This window comes from Crotalus tigris, unplaced genomic scaffold, assembly GCF_016545835.1.
Source record: "Crotalus tigris isolate CLP2741 ecotype Arizona unplaced genomic scaffold, ASM1654583v1 scf7180000017753.6788120, whole genome shotgun sequence".
Taxonomy (NCBI): Eukaryota; Metazoa; Chordata; class Lepidosauria; order Squamata; family Viperidae; genus Crotalus; species Crotalus tigris.
In genome coordinates, this window is record NW_024096615.1 from 87,670 (window position 1) to 100,987 (window position 13,318).

The 13,318-nt window shown below is 40.4% G+C and overlaps 1 protein-coding gene across 1 annotated transcript in view; it reads left to right on the top strand.

Annotated features, from left to right (window-relative positions):
- Positions 1–13,318, top strand: part of LOC120306773 (AF4/FMR2 family member 3-like) — a 251,296-nt gene that overhangs the window by 41,317 nt on the left and 196,661 nt on the right. Inside the window, exon 2 of the mRNA XM_039340579.1 lies at positions 7,665–7,751. Within this exon, the coding sequence (XP_039196513.1) occupies positions 7,668–7,751 (84 nt within the window). The 5' untranslated portion in view covers positions 7,665–7,667. The remainder of the gene's footprint in view (positions 1–7,664; positions 7,752–13,318) is intronic.

Sequence of the window (13,318 nt, forward strand, 5' to 3'; positions counted from 1 at the left end):
TCCTTTTCTTGCAGTTTTCCAAGATCATTTTATCTATTAGGAGTTGATCTTTTGTTCCTCTGCTATTGGGGCGGTTTCCTTTCTGCTCAGGTGGAAAGAGATTGTTTTCAACTAGATGCTGTTGTACTGCATCAGCTACCACACCAGTTAGTAATTTGAAAGTTGTTGGTAAGCAGGTAATTGGCCTGTAGTTACCTGGTGTTGCCCCTTTTGCTGGATTTTTCATTATTAGGTAGGTTTTCCCAGTTGTTAGCCACTTTTCAATTTCTCCTCCTTGTAGTATATTGTTGAACTGCTTGGCAATGAGTGGGTGTATAACAGTTAGATGTTTCAACCAAAACCCATGCAGTTCATCTTTACCTGGTGCTGACCAATTTTTGATTTTCTTTGCTCTTTTTTCTACCATTTTTGTTGTTATTACTAGTTCTTTCATTTCAACCTCTGTTTTATTTGCATCCACCTCTTTTAACCAAGCCGCATCCTTGTTGTATTTCTTTGGGTTATCCCATATCTGCTTCCAGAACTGCACTGTTTCTTCCTTGTCAGGTACTGACTGATTCCTTGCAGTTTCTCCATTGATGGATTGGTAGAAACGTTTCTGATTGGATTGAAATTGGAGGTTCTGCCTATAGTTTGCAATTCGAGCTTCATATCTACTGATTTTCCTGGCTATAGCTGTTATTTGTTGCTTTATTATTTCCAGTGCTTCCTTGATCTTCCTTGTTTCTAAGTGGTATTTCTTGATTAGGTATTCTTTGGTCTTCTTGTTCTTCAGCTTCTTTTCTTTCATCTGTTCTAGCTTGCTTGCATGTGATCTTAACTTGCTGATCTTATTTTCTAGTCTAACCTTCCATTTTTCTGGTGCACTGTTTGTTTGTTTCTCTTCTTTGTTGATTTTGCATCCCAGGTATTCTGTTATAACTGCAGCTGTGCTGTACATTAGTTGGTTTGTTTCTTGCAGTGAATTGGTGCTTATACTTGATATTGCAGTATTTGCATCTTTTAATGCTTGTGCTAGCTGTTTCTTTGGAACAAGCTTCAATGCAGGTAGCCTTATTCTGTTGTTTTTGTGCTGTTCTAGATGCTCAGTTATTCTTTGTTTCAATTCTTTTATTTCTTTAGTTAGAGGGTTTTGTTCTTCCTGAGGTAGAGGTGCCTGGTTTCCAAATGAGAACAGTTGTATATCTCTGTTAAATTCCTTCACTGCCAACTCCCCCTGGTTTGCCTCTACATTCTGAATTACTTCTGGTAAGGCTTTGATTTCTTTGCCCTGGGTAAACCTTTGCAGTTCATCCAATTCTGTTTCTGTCAATACTTTATTTCGTGTTATAAATCGGCGTTGATCTGCTAGTCTCTGTTCTGTTATTTCTGATTCTGGATGTTGTTCTTTCCAGAACTGGTGCATTCGTTTTAGATATCCTCTTCTTGTTGGACTTGATCTGTAGTAACAGATCATTATTTCTTTGTTTTCCATCACTGTGTATCTGCGACGGGTAAACACCTTTTCTTCCAGTAGTTCTGCAGCTGCTGGCCCTGGTTGCTCAGCCAACAGTCCTGAGTCCTGTAACCCATTTTTCACCAGATATCCAGGAACTCCAATATCTAATGCGGACCTTGTTAACCCGGGCGATGTCCGAGCCGGTATGGCATTCTGAAATTTACGTCTCACCATATTTTTTATGGGAGAGACACTCTTTGTCTGACTCCTATGATGAGACCTGTCCAGTATGGTTGAACCTCTGGCATAGCTCTCATCTTCCTCAGAGTACACAAGCCCCACAACCACGTCAAGGTAGTGCCTCACTGGGGTTTATTATTATTATTATTAATCATCGCACAGTCAGCCAGATGTTCAGACTGGATTTGGCATTTTGTCTACCTATCAAGTCCTTACCCAGGACCTGGGATAGGCAGATGTGGATGTTTGATGGTATTACAGATCTTGTCGCAGGATGGAAACAGTTCCCAGTAAGGCCGCCTTTTGCAATTGACTAATAGCGAATTTGTCAATGCCAATGGTGTTCAAATGGTGCTCCAGTTGTTTTGGGATTGCAGCCAAGGCACCTATTACTATTGGTACTACCCTTGCTTGATTATTATTGTTGTTGTTGTTGTTGTTGTTGTTATTTATCTTAACTTTGGTATTATTGAATAGGAATGTTAGACAGGATCCAGAAATCAAAGAAATGGAAATAAAAGATGAAAAGTACAAACTACAAGCATTTGCAGATGACCTGGTATTTATATTGGATGATTTGTTAGAGACAAGTCTTAAATTATTAGCAAAGTTTGAAGAATTTGGAGAAGTAGCAGGAGTGAAAATTAATAGAGAAAAGACTAAAGTTAAAGTTAAAAACCTCACAGATAAATTAAAAAAACCAACTATCAGTAAAAACAGATCTTCAATTAGTTAAGAAAGTTAAATACGTAGGGATATATTTAACAGCAATATGTGCAACACAAATAAAACTAGATTTGGAAAAATGGAAAAATCTATACCTATCAATCCTGGGAAGAATAGCAATGGTGAAAATGAATATTTTACCAAAAATACTCTTTTTATTTCAAACAATACCAATAAAAATTGCCAAAAAAATTTTCGATGAATTAAATACATCAATATTGAAATTTATCTGTCAAGGGGAAAAAAAAGCTAGAATCAGACTGAAAATGTTATAAGAAGCAAAAGAAAATGGAGACTTTGGCCTACCAGACTGGGTCTTGTACTATCAAGCAGCTGCACTAACATGGTTAAAAGAATGGATAACTCTTAGAAATAAAAGACTATTATACCTAGAAGAGCATGACCTACAACTTGGATGGCATGGGAAGAACAAAATTCACAAATACTTTCAAAATGTACTGCTTTTGTCATGGGAAAAGGTAAAATTAAGAACTTACATGAAAATACCAAGATGGATTTCGACAATGGAGGCGTTTGTACACCCAAATTTAATTATGAGAAACTTGTGACTTTTAAAGATATTTTGAATACTGATGGGAAACCACAAACTAAACAAGAATTGGAATGAGAAGGCATTGAGTTATCATGGTGGCTACACCTGCAAATGCAAATGAGATATGAGAAAGACGCAAAAATATATGATTTTTACAAAGACCAAACAATGTTAGACCAGATACTATTGTCATTAGATGACAAATTGATTAAGGAACTGTACTGCTTTCTGTTAAATTTAAAGATGGAAGATGAACAAGTTAAAGAAACAATGATAACTTGGGCAAAAAACTTTGGGCACAATTTAGAGCTAGAAAAATGGCAAAACCTATGGGAAAGAAACTACAAAATAATGAGGGCAGCTACTTATAAAGACAATTTATATAAAATGTTCTACTGTGTTTCCCTGAAAGGAAGTCCCTGTCTTACTTTCTTTTGGGCTCTGAAGTAAGCAATAGGTTTTACTTTCGGGGAGGGCTTATCTTTTGCCCTTACTGGTAACAACAGGCTGCGAGTGCACGGGGATGGGACAGGGCCTGTGCATGGGGTGGAGAAGCAATGCGGCAATGAGAGCGTGGTGGTGGACCAGGTAGGGTACCAGTGTGGCTGTGCTGGATGGTGGCAGAAAGGGCACCGAGCCTGGCACGGGATGAGTTGGCCCAGATCCGGAGTGCCGCCCCACTGCCAGCCTGCCAGGGCCCTTTGCCAGTGGCCGCCAGTGGAACCACCCCTTTGGCTGCTTGAGTGCCACCCTGCACGACAACTCAGTGCTGCAGTTGCCGGGCTAAGGGCTGAACTTGGTGTTCTTTGGGCCCTGGCAGGTGCTGTAGCTCTCATGCCGGCTGGGCGCTTTTGGCCTCTACTGGCTGCTCCTGCTAGATCACCTTCTGCTTGGCTGGCTGCTGCTGCTGCCACCATGAGGTGAGGCAGGTGGCAGGGGGGTGGAGTTGCTTCCCTCTGCCTGCCAGACACCTGCCTAACCTGCGCAGGGTAAGGTTACCGCACCCACCACCGCCCAGATGCCCTCGCCTCTCCCAAGCGTTTTTTTTTTAACTGTACTAACCTGCCTTTCAACTGCATTGCATTTCTCCGTTTGCTTCTCAGCCTTCGCTGCGTGTTTGTGGGACAAAAAAAAGAGTTCAGTCAGACTTTCTAATTTCTCGCAAGATCTCAAGATCTCTCACTAGCTTTCTATTAGTATTTGCATGTCTTAAAATGTCTCCATTTCTTGTCTTTACTAAACGTTCTGCAAAAATACACTAAAAGCCATTGTCATATTGGATTAGGACCAGAGAGACCCAAGTTCAACTTTAACCTGAACCTGCAACCTGGATAACTGAGCCAGTAACTCTCTATCTGTCTTGAGTTCCTAGAGGAAAAATCACAGTATACTTTCTCTGGTATTTTCTCATTTATGTATAATTTTCAGTTTTCAGTCTATTTTCCATATGAAAAACTACTACCTTGATTTTTCAAGCATTAATTTTCAGAGCTATACTCCTTACTGCATCATTCTATTTAATATTCATTGCAAATTGTTCAGATTCTAAGCATGATCTGCATAAAAGTACATAGGCATTCACGCCTCTAACATTACCACAACCATTATAAAAAAAGACTCTCACAACGTGATCTTGTCCAATAGACTATTCAGGTACTGAAGCTGCTTGAAAAATGATTGACTTATGTCTCCTGCAGAGATGATATTCTGTAATTTTTGTGGCGTCCAATAAAATAAAAGACTGCATTTTAGTGGAAAATAAAACTGTGAAAGAAGGATTCAGTATGATGTATACTGTTTTGTCATTACCTATGTACTGAGTCAGCTATCTCATATTCAATAATAATAGAAGACATTAGTGAAAAACAAATGAAAAATGGCTCAAATGACTAGCTGCTGCAAAGGATACATTTATTTATTTATTATATTTACATCCAGCCTATCTATCACTTGATAATCAGGACAGCTTATAACAGTTCAAAGAATTCAAAATGTAAACAAAAACAAAAACATACCAAAAACATATGAAAGTAATCAAAAATCAATTCAGTTCAATTAAAGAATCAAATTAATTAAATTAACAGCTGGGGAATGAAAGGATTTATAATCCTTGCAGACAGCTGTTCATTTGCATTCTTTTAGCGAGTCGTTAGTGCTACCTGAAAGCTTTTCTGTGTCTTCAGAGTAGTGCAAATGGGTGTGGAGCCTTCTTTCAATAGTTCCAAGAAGGCTCCACACCCATTTGCACTACTCAGGTCACTCTGAAGACACAGATAAGCCTCCAGGTAGTACTAACAACTCGCTAAAAGAATGCAAATGAATAACTGTCTGCAAGGAATATAAATACTTTCATTCCCCATCATCCAGTCCAAGCTGAAGAAGCTTCTTGGATGAGAAGCGAAATCTTTTCAAAGAAAAATAAGAAAGTCCAGTTGCCTCATGAAAAAGCATCTTTGGATTCCTTTTGAATACATACATCACTGTTTCTCAATCATGACTACTCTAAGATATGTGGATTTTATCCTGGCTGGGGAATACTAGGAGTTGACGTCCATACATCTTAGAGTTATCAAGAGTAAAAAAACACTGACATACACAATTAATAAGCAGCAGGCAAGCTTTGGTGGCTGTGTGGTTGTGAAGCATGCTTTTGGGAAAGGTGTAAAGCAGGGGTGTCAAACTCAATTTCATTGAGGGCCGCATCAGCATTGCGGTTGCACTTGGGGGCTGGGTGGGTGTGGCCAGGGTGGGTGCGGCCTACTGGGTGGGCTGGATGGAGTGGTGTGGCCTACTGGGTGGGCGTGGCCAGCTCTACATCATTCGCGTCAAGGGTGCCTGTGGGGGCCTGGGCAGGAGTGGGACAGATCTGAGGGTCTCTGGCAGAAGGGGGTGGGACCAGGACAAGTGCCAAGGGATGGTCCACTGGATGAGCCTCACTGTTCCTCTCAGGCCATGCGGGGGGAGCTGGATGGTGGTGCGGGCTGCCCGGAGCCCTGGGCAGCAGAGGTCAAACACCCAGCCTGACGCTCGAGCACCTGCAGCACCAAGCCCAGCCCCACTTCCCCAAGGGAGCGCCCAGCTGCACTTATCTCCTCCTCAAGGCTGCTGCTGCTGTGCTTGCTCTCCTTAGCCAGGTTGCTCATGATGGGTACGAGGGCAAAGTCAGAGGGGGACCCATTCCCTCTCCATGGGAGGAGACCCGGCTTTGTATCCAAAGCTTCCTTAGCAATAGGATGGGAGACCCCCAGGATAGGCCAAGAGGAGGGGCAAGGGGATGGTGAAAGGGCAGCAGGGCAGGATTAAGGCAGAGGTACCCTGAGACCCTCCCTCTCCTTCTTTCTTTCTTTCCTTCCTTCCTAAGTACAGAGTAGTGAGAAAATATTTGAGATGAGGGAAGGAGAAAAACAGGCAAAAAATGCAGCTGGAGAGGTGTCACCCTTTGTGAGGAATGAAGAAATGCACCATCGCCTGGAAGTGGCCAGCACATGGCCCTTACCTACTTCATATATCTGGCTTAGTGGGCTTTGGGGGAGGGGATGCCATGAGCAGCGTGAAAGTCAACATTACCTGCACAATGCCCCCCAGCCCCCAGCCTGCCCGGTCTCAGCAGGCAGTGGGGCGCTCTCCTCACAGCGCCGAGAGGCTGAGCCAGGCGGCATGAATCCAAAAACAAGCATGAGGCTGCCCAGCCCCCATCCTGCCTGGTTTCGGCAGGCAGTGGGGCACTTTCCTCACAACGCCGAGAGGTTGAGCCGGGTGGTGCGAAGCTCATCAGCTTTGTACCTTGCTGCCTGCTGAAATTGGGCAGACTGGGAGCTGGAAGGCCTCGCGCTTCTCATCAGATTCATGCCACCCAGCTCAGCCTCTCAGCGCTGTCAGGAGAGCGCCCTGCTGCCTGCCGAAACCCCTCCCCTGGAGCCCATCAAGCCGGATATGTGAAGTAGGCGAGGGGCATTTGCTGGCCACTTCCAGGTGATGGTACATTTCTTCATTCCTCACAAAGGGTGACACCCCTCCGCAGCATGCACCCAGGGGGTGGGGCGACGCGGCAGGGGCTGGTTCCTCGCTGTTTCCAGGTGGCCTTATGGAGCTAAGACTGAGTGTGTTTCAGCATAGATGGCCACAAAATTGTACATTGGCTCCCAGCCGGCCTGAGCCAGGGCCAAGGCAGAGGGGGTCATTCCCTCACTGTTTCCAGGATGGCTTTGCGGGCCACATGAAACCACTTCGCGGGCTGCATCCGGCCCCAGGCCGTGTGTTTGACATGTCTGGTGTAAAGGAATGCATGGATGATCTTGGGGAATGAGAGGAAAGAGAGGAAGGAAACAAATAGGTAAGAGAAGCAGGAGCCCTCAGTGGCTTAACAATGAGAGAAATAATCTTAGGAAGGACCTACCCTATTGGATCAAGTAGTTAAAAATATGTATTTTGAGACTTGCAAGATTCTGTTACAATGAAGTAAAATCACTTCATCTAGTTATGTTTCCTGTCTGTTTTACCTGAGAGGGCTGACAGAGGGTGAGATAATGCAAAATGGGTGGAATCATTTTTTCATGCATATTGGTGTGGTTGGGTTTTTTGTTATTTAAAAAATGAATATATTGACAACAAAACTGCCACAAAATCCTTTGTTTTAGAATTTAGATTTTCAAGTTTAAAATATCTTAATGCCTTATATTTTTGAAATTTCTCTCATTTTTTCCTAAGGAAATGACTCACACTTGGCCTCCACCAATTTCTGCTGTCCACACACCTGGCAAAGTGGAAAAAAACAGGTTTCTGTTCACAAACAAGGTAAATTGCTTTAACCCAGTTATCATTTTCCTCTATTCTGACAAGGAGCACTTTGCTGTAATTTTTGGACAGGCAGTTTTGTCAAAAGTGTTTAAATAAAAACACATTTCCTTGTTTAATGACTATATTTTGTATTTGAATGTGAATATAAACAAATGGTTTGTGAAAGCAAAGAAATAAAATATATTATCAGAGGTTTTTATGAACTTTGCCATGATATGTGTGATAGCATTGAAGAAAATTTTGCTAGGATCCATTTTTTGGTAGTAAAACTCTGCACAGTTTCTAGATAAGAAATAAATAGCAGAAAGAACAGATAGTTTGAATATATGTTGCTCATGAAACATCTGCAAACTCAGAAACCACAAGGACTCCATATTTCTGAAAATTTTTATATAAATAGGAGCTTGGTTGCTCACAATTTTATTGATGAAGTTTTCCTGGAACCAGTTTGCTTCTGCTTCTTCCAGGATATATTTTACTTTCTAGCCAGCAGCTCTGAAAATCTCTAATGTTTCTTATCCAGTCTTAGCTTCCAAGACCTGCTGGATCAATGAGATATGTTTTTATATTTAGATAGATGAAGACAGAGGTAAAAATAGGAACAAAGATAAGGAATACTTCTGTTTTTAAAAGTATGTATTACAGATATTCTTAAAATAGAGGTTTAACCTCTGTTTTTTATGTTAAAAGCACAAATTGGAGAAACTTTTCTTCAGAAAAATAATTGAAACTGCATAAAAGAATAGAGAAAATAAGTCTATGTCAAAACTATTTCTATTAGAAGAAATTGTTTGTGAAACCTCTATATATTTGTAAGAGTTGCAAATTTTACCATTTTAAAATCTGATTCCAAGCCAGGAGAAAGACGCTGAAAAATAAAATGGAGGCTAGCTGCTTAGGAAAGAAGGTCTGTTTATTGATGAGCAGAACGAACAACAGCATGTGGTTCTGGGACAGTTGACAAAATGGAGTTGAGAGTAGGTTGGTTTTTATACATTCTTTGGGGCTTTGTGTTTAAGATGCCTGTTTGTTGTGAAATGTACTTTGTCCTGTAGCTTGAGTGTGCCCTTTTAGTATTCTTATTATTGTTGCCTGACTCCCATTGTGCCTGGGAGGTCATGCCTTGTCCTTGGAGCTGGGTGTGGAATGTAGATTTTAGGAGTCTTTGTTTTTCTAATGCCATCAGTTCCAATCTTCTGTGGAAGCTGTGGCTGAAGGCATTTTGTTTATGAATACGGTGGCCCAATCTTTCTGAATGGATTACAAAATCTCCATTCCTAAAGATTAGCTTCTTCAGGTTTCTGCTTGACACTGTTTTCCTATAGCAGGAAGACTTGGGCAGTTTTCTGCCTTTAAGAAGATATCTCTCCTTTTCTCCTTTAGGGGAAATGTAATGTTCTGCTTCTTTTAATAGTCCCCAAAATATTTCATTCTCTAGGAAAGGGAGGGGAGCTTCCCACATTGGTATTCTGACTACATTCTTTCTGAAAGATTTAACTCTCATTTTGTGTTCCGTAAAGAGAGCAAAACAATATTTAAAAAATGAAATGTTGAGTTTAAATACTTTCCTGTTTTTAACTGAGATGGCTTAAAAAGAACCTTTAATGGTTTCTTTTTTTTATTTTTACAAAGTATGGTTAGCTTTTGTTTATTGAATTATTTCACTTAAGAGAACTTTACATTTTTGAGAAAAGCATAATCAAAACTTTTAATCTCCTTAATGTTTTGAAAATTTGCCCAGTGATGGGCCATAATAATTATAACTATTCAGCTTGAAGTATCTTAGAGCAGAGGCCCTCAACCTTTTGGGCACCAGGGACTGGTTCTATGGAGAGAGGTTTTTCCATGGACCAAGGGGGCGTAGTTTCTTGTGCTTCCTGTATCCAGCAAATGGACTTTGCTTGTTTGCATGGACGGGCTTCTGGTATGCTGCGGAGCGGTGCCAATCCATGGACTGGGGGCTGGGGACTCCTGTCTTAGAGGACAAGCATCCTGCAAAATGGCCAGCACCTGGTCTGCTGGTGCCCTGTCCCTTTAAGACCTCTCTCTCTAGCCAGCTCTGCAACTGGTGGCTATAATAGCTAAGTAGAGAAGCAACTGGGGCAGACAATGTTGGAGTTGTGGTGCTCATTTGGGAACTAAAACAACCTGAAACAACCTAAGGAAAATATAGTTTGTGGTTACTATTCTCCAGAAATAGAGTTCACAAAGAGAAGTAGTAGTAAAGAAACAAGTTGTAAGGGGGAAAATGGCATAGTAAACTGTGAGTACCAGTACTTTTAGTACTTGTTGGTGTGTTGCCTAAAGGCCAAGTGTGCTTGTATTGGCTCTCTGAGGTTACTAAGCTGAGTACATGTAAAATAACCTGTGACAAAGTCTTTATATGGAATTCTGTGTTTTCTCTCTAGTAAATGTTTCTCTTGACTGAAAAAAATGCTTTTAAAAATGTCTGATTTACCTTGTTTGAAGCATTTGTATTTCAGTGTTGAATTAAATACTGTATTTGGAATATTGATACGTGAAAAGCCAGATCTGTTGTTTTGCTTTACATTTATTTTCATAAACTTAATTTTTCATTTGAATGCATGAAGGATGAAAAATATTTCAAAATATTTTCCTTATCAGTGATTAAATACCACAGTAGTTGGGCCTCATATTATTCACATTGCTGTTACAGTGTTCAGGCCCAAATCTGGCAACTAGGAAATCTGATTACTCAATTTATCTGCCTCCTTGCTGTACAATATATAAACCTAAAGGAGAAATTATGTGGAAAATCTGGCACACGATCCTTCCTTCCTTCCTTCCTTCCTTCCTTCCTTCCTTCCTTCCTTCCTTCCTTCCTTCCTTCCTTCCTTCCTTCCTTCCTTATGCAAATATTGTTGAAGGCATTCAAGTGAGATTTCTTATAATTTCACTTATTAAACATGGCAAAATGGGCTGTGCTTTTCCTGAAAGAGGGTATTTTGTTGGGGAGTTTCGATAGACTTGGCTGGATTGTACTTTGGTCTCAAAGTTGGAATTTCTTCCTGTTTGCCAACTGCATAAAGTCTTCCATGTATGTAAAAGCTAGAAGGGTCTTGGATTAATTAAGTTACCAGTGAGTAAGCAAATCTTCCTTCCGATGTAAGATTTATAAAGGAGAGATTTGCCAGGGAAAGTGGTGCAATAGTCATGCTGCATGTTACATTGTGAATTGGAGATGCTGTATGTGTATCAAGAAGGAAGAGCTGATGCCATTGCAGGCACTTTAGTTGAAGAAAAGATCCTCAGAGAAAGCAGACTGAGGTCTAATAGTTAAGCAAACTCAAGGGAGTTCTGCAGAGGAGACCTGCTGATGAAAGGACTAGAGCTGCACTGGAAAGACTGGCTAAGGGAAGTATGTCCAAGTTTCTCATTCCCAGGAGGCTCAGGAAAAAGAAAAAGTATTCCTCCTTTCCAGCTTCCTTTCTGGAGAAGGAAAGTACTGCCAAACTGACTGAAGTAGTTAACATAATAAGGGACTATATTTAGAAATGTGTAAGTTAAAAGGGACCAACTGAAACTGTTAAGCAACGACAAGAAGCTCTGTACGTAAACATATTTGTTAATCTGAGATCACTGTATATTAGAACATACAGGCACTCCTCGATTTACAACCACAATTGAGCCCAAAATTTCTGTTGCTGAGACATTTGTTAAGTGAATTTTGCCCCATTTTACGACTTTTCTTGCCAAATTTGTTGAGCGAATCATTGCAAGTGTTAAGTTGGTAATACAGTTGTTGAGTGAATCTGGCTTCCCAATTGACTTTGCTTGTCAGGAAGTTGCAAAAGAGGATCATCCAACCCCAGGACATTGCAACCATCATAAATATGAGTCAATTGCCAAACATCTGAATTTTGATCACATGACCATGGAGATGCCGCAATGGTTGTGTGAAAAACAGTCAGGTCACTTTTTTCAGTGCCATTGTAACTGAATGAACTGTTGTAAGTTGAGGACTACCTAAGTACAAAATGTGTGCCAATATAAAATAATTTTAGTTTGGAGAAGACTAGCTATCATATCTGAATTAGTTCCTGTACTTTTCCATCTCCCATCAGGGGAATTCAGTGTTTGTGGGTAAAATAAGGAGGGTCTTTTAAATGAAAACTCTGTAAATAGAGGATCTGGGTTGTCTGCTATCACCGATTATTTCTACTTACTCAGGATCTGATCTGAAAGATCCTTAGTTAGACTCATAATATGAGTACTTCAGCTTTGGCTCTCTCAGGAATTGTCGAATATGTGACATGCCATACAAATATTCATTTAATTCTCTGAATATTGTTGAGCCATTATTATTATGGATTGATTTATTTTATGCAGATGTTTCCTTTTTTCACTTGTCAAATGTAATGAACTGTGCCAGTAAAGTCATCTGATAAGGATGGTCAATTCCATCGCAGTCAATGGAGAATTTAGAGTACATAGCAATAAAGAGTGGGCGTTTTACATAAGTGAACTTAAATTCTTAGTCATGGGTTTTGTATCTGTCTCACGTAAGAGTAAATATTCAGTATAATATATTTCAGTGTCTAACCCTGATGGAGGCTCAGGTTTATATTATGAAACATTTTCCTTACAGAATAGCTATTTTAGATAGTTTGAGTAGTATGCATGTTGAAGGAGTGGATGATGAAGACTTAATTCAAGGAGATGGAAATATGAGGGCAATTTGGAAATAAACCTCTGTTTGGTTATCAATGACAGACACAGATACAGAACTTTTATTATACACATCAGAAAACTACAACATTAAATTACTTATTGATATAATTACCATTCAAACTGAGGCACTTGTCATAATGTCTTACAAGGTTTGAAATTCCTTAGTAGTAGACGCTTGGTGCCAAATCTGGGCTATTGGGGGAGGGTGATCAAAAACATCCCAATGGAACTGCTTCAAAAGTTCTTGGGTGTGTCTAGCGGGGTATGGATGAGCATTATTGTGAACCAACACACTGGAAGTGGTGCCATAGAAAATCCCGCCAAATGTGAAGATGCCAAAGGAATACTGCTAGTGAAGTTCATGGAGCATGGTTTGACCATCAATTCAGAAGTCTACTGTGAAATGTTACAAAAACTCAAGACGAGCCATCCATAACAAGTGTCAGGGCATGCTGACTTCCGGTGTGGTTTTGGTTCACGATAATGCTCGCCCACACACTGCTAGATGCACCCAAGAACTTTTGAAGCAGTTCCATTGGGATGTTTTTGATCCCCTCCCCTATAGCTCAGATTTGCTCCGAGCGATTACTACTAAGGAATTTCAAACCTTGTAAGACATTATGATATGTGCTTCAATTTGAATGGTGATTATGTCAAAAAGTAATGTAATGTTGTAGTTTTTTAATGCGTATAATAAAAGTTCTGTATCTGCAATTGTCTGTCATTGATAACCAAACAGAGGTTTATTTCCAAATTGCCCTTGTATTTACTTCCAGAAAGGTGTGTCAACAGTTCACAGCAGTACAGTTATAGTATATCTGGTCTATTCACTCATGCATCCATTTATTTAATGTTTTTATTTATTTAATATC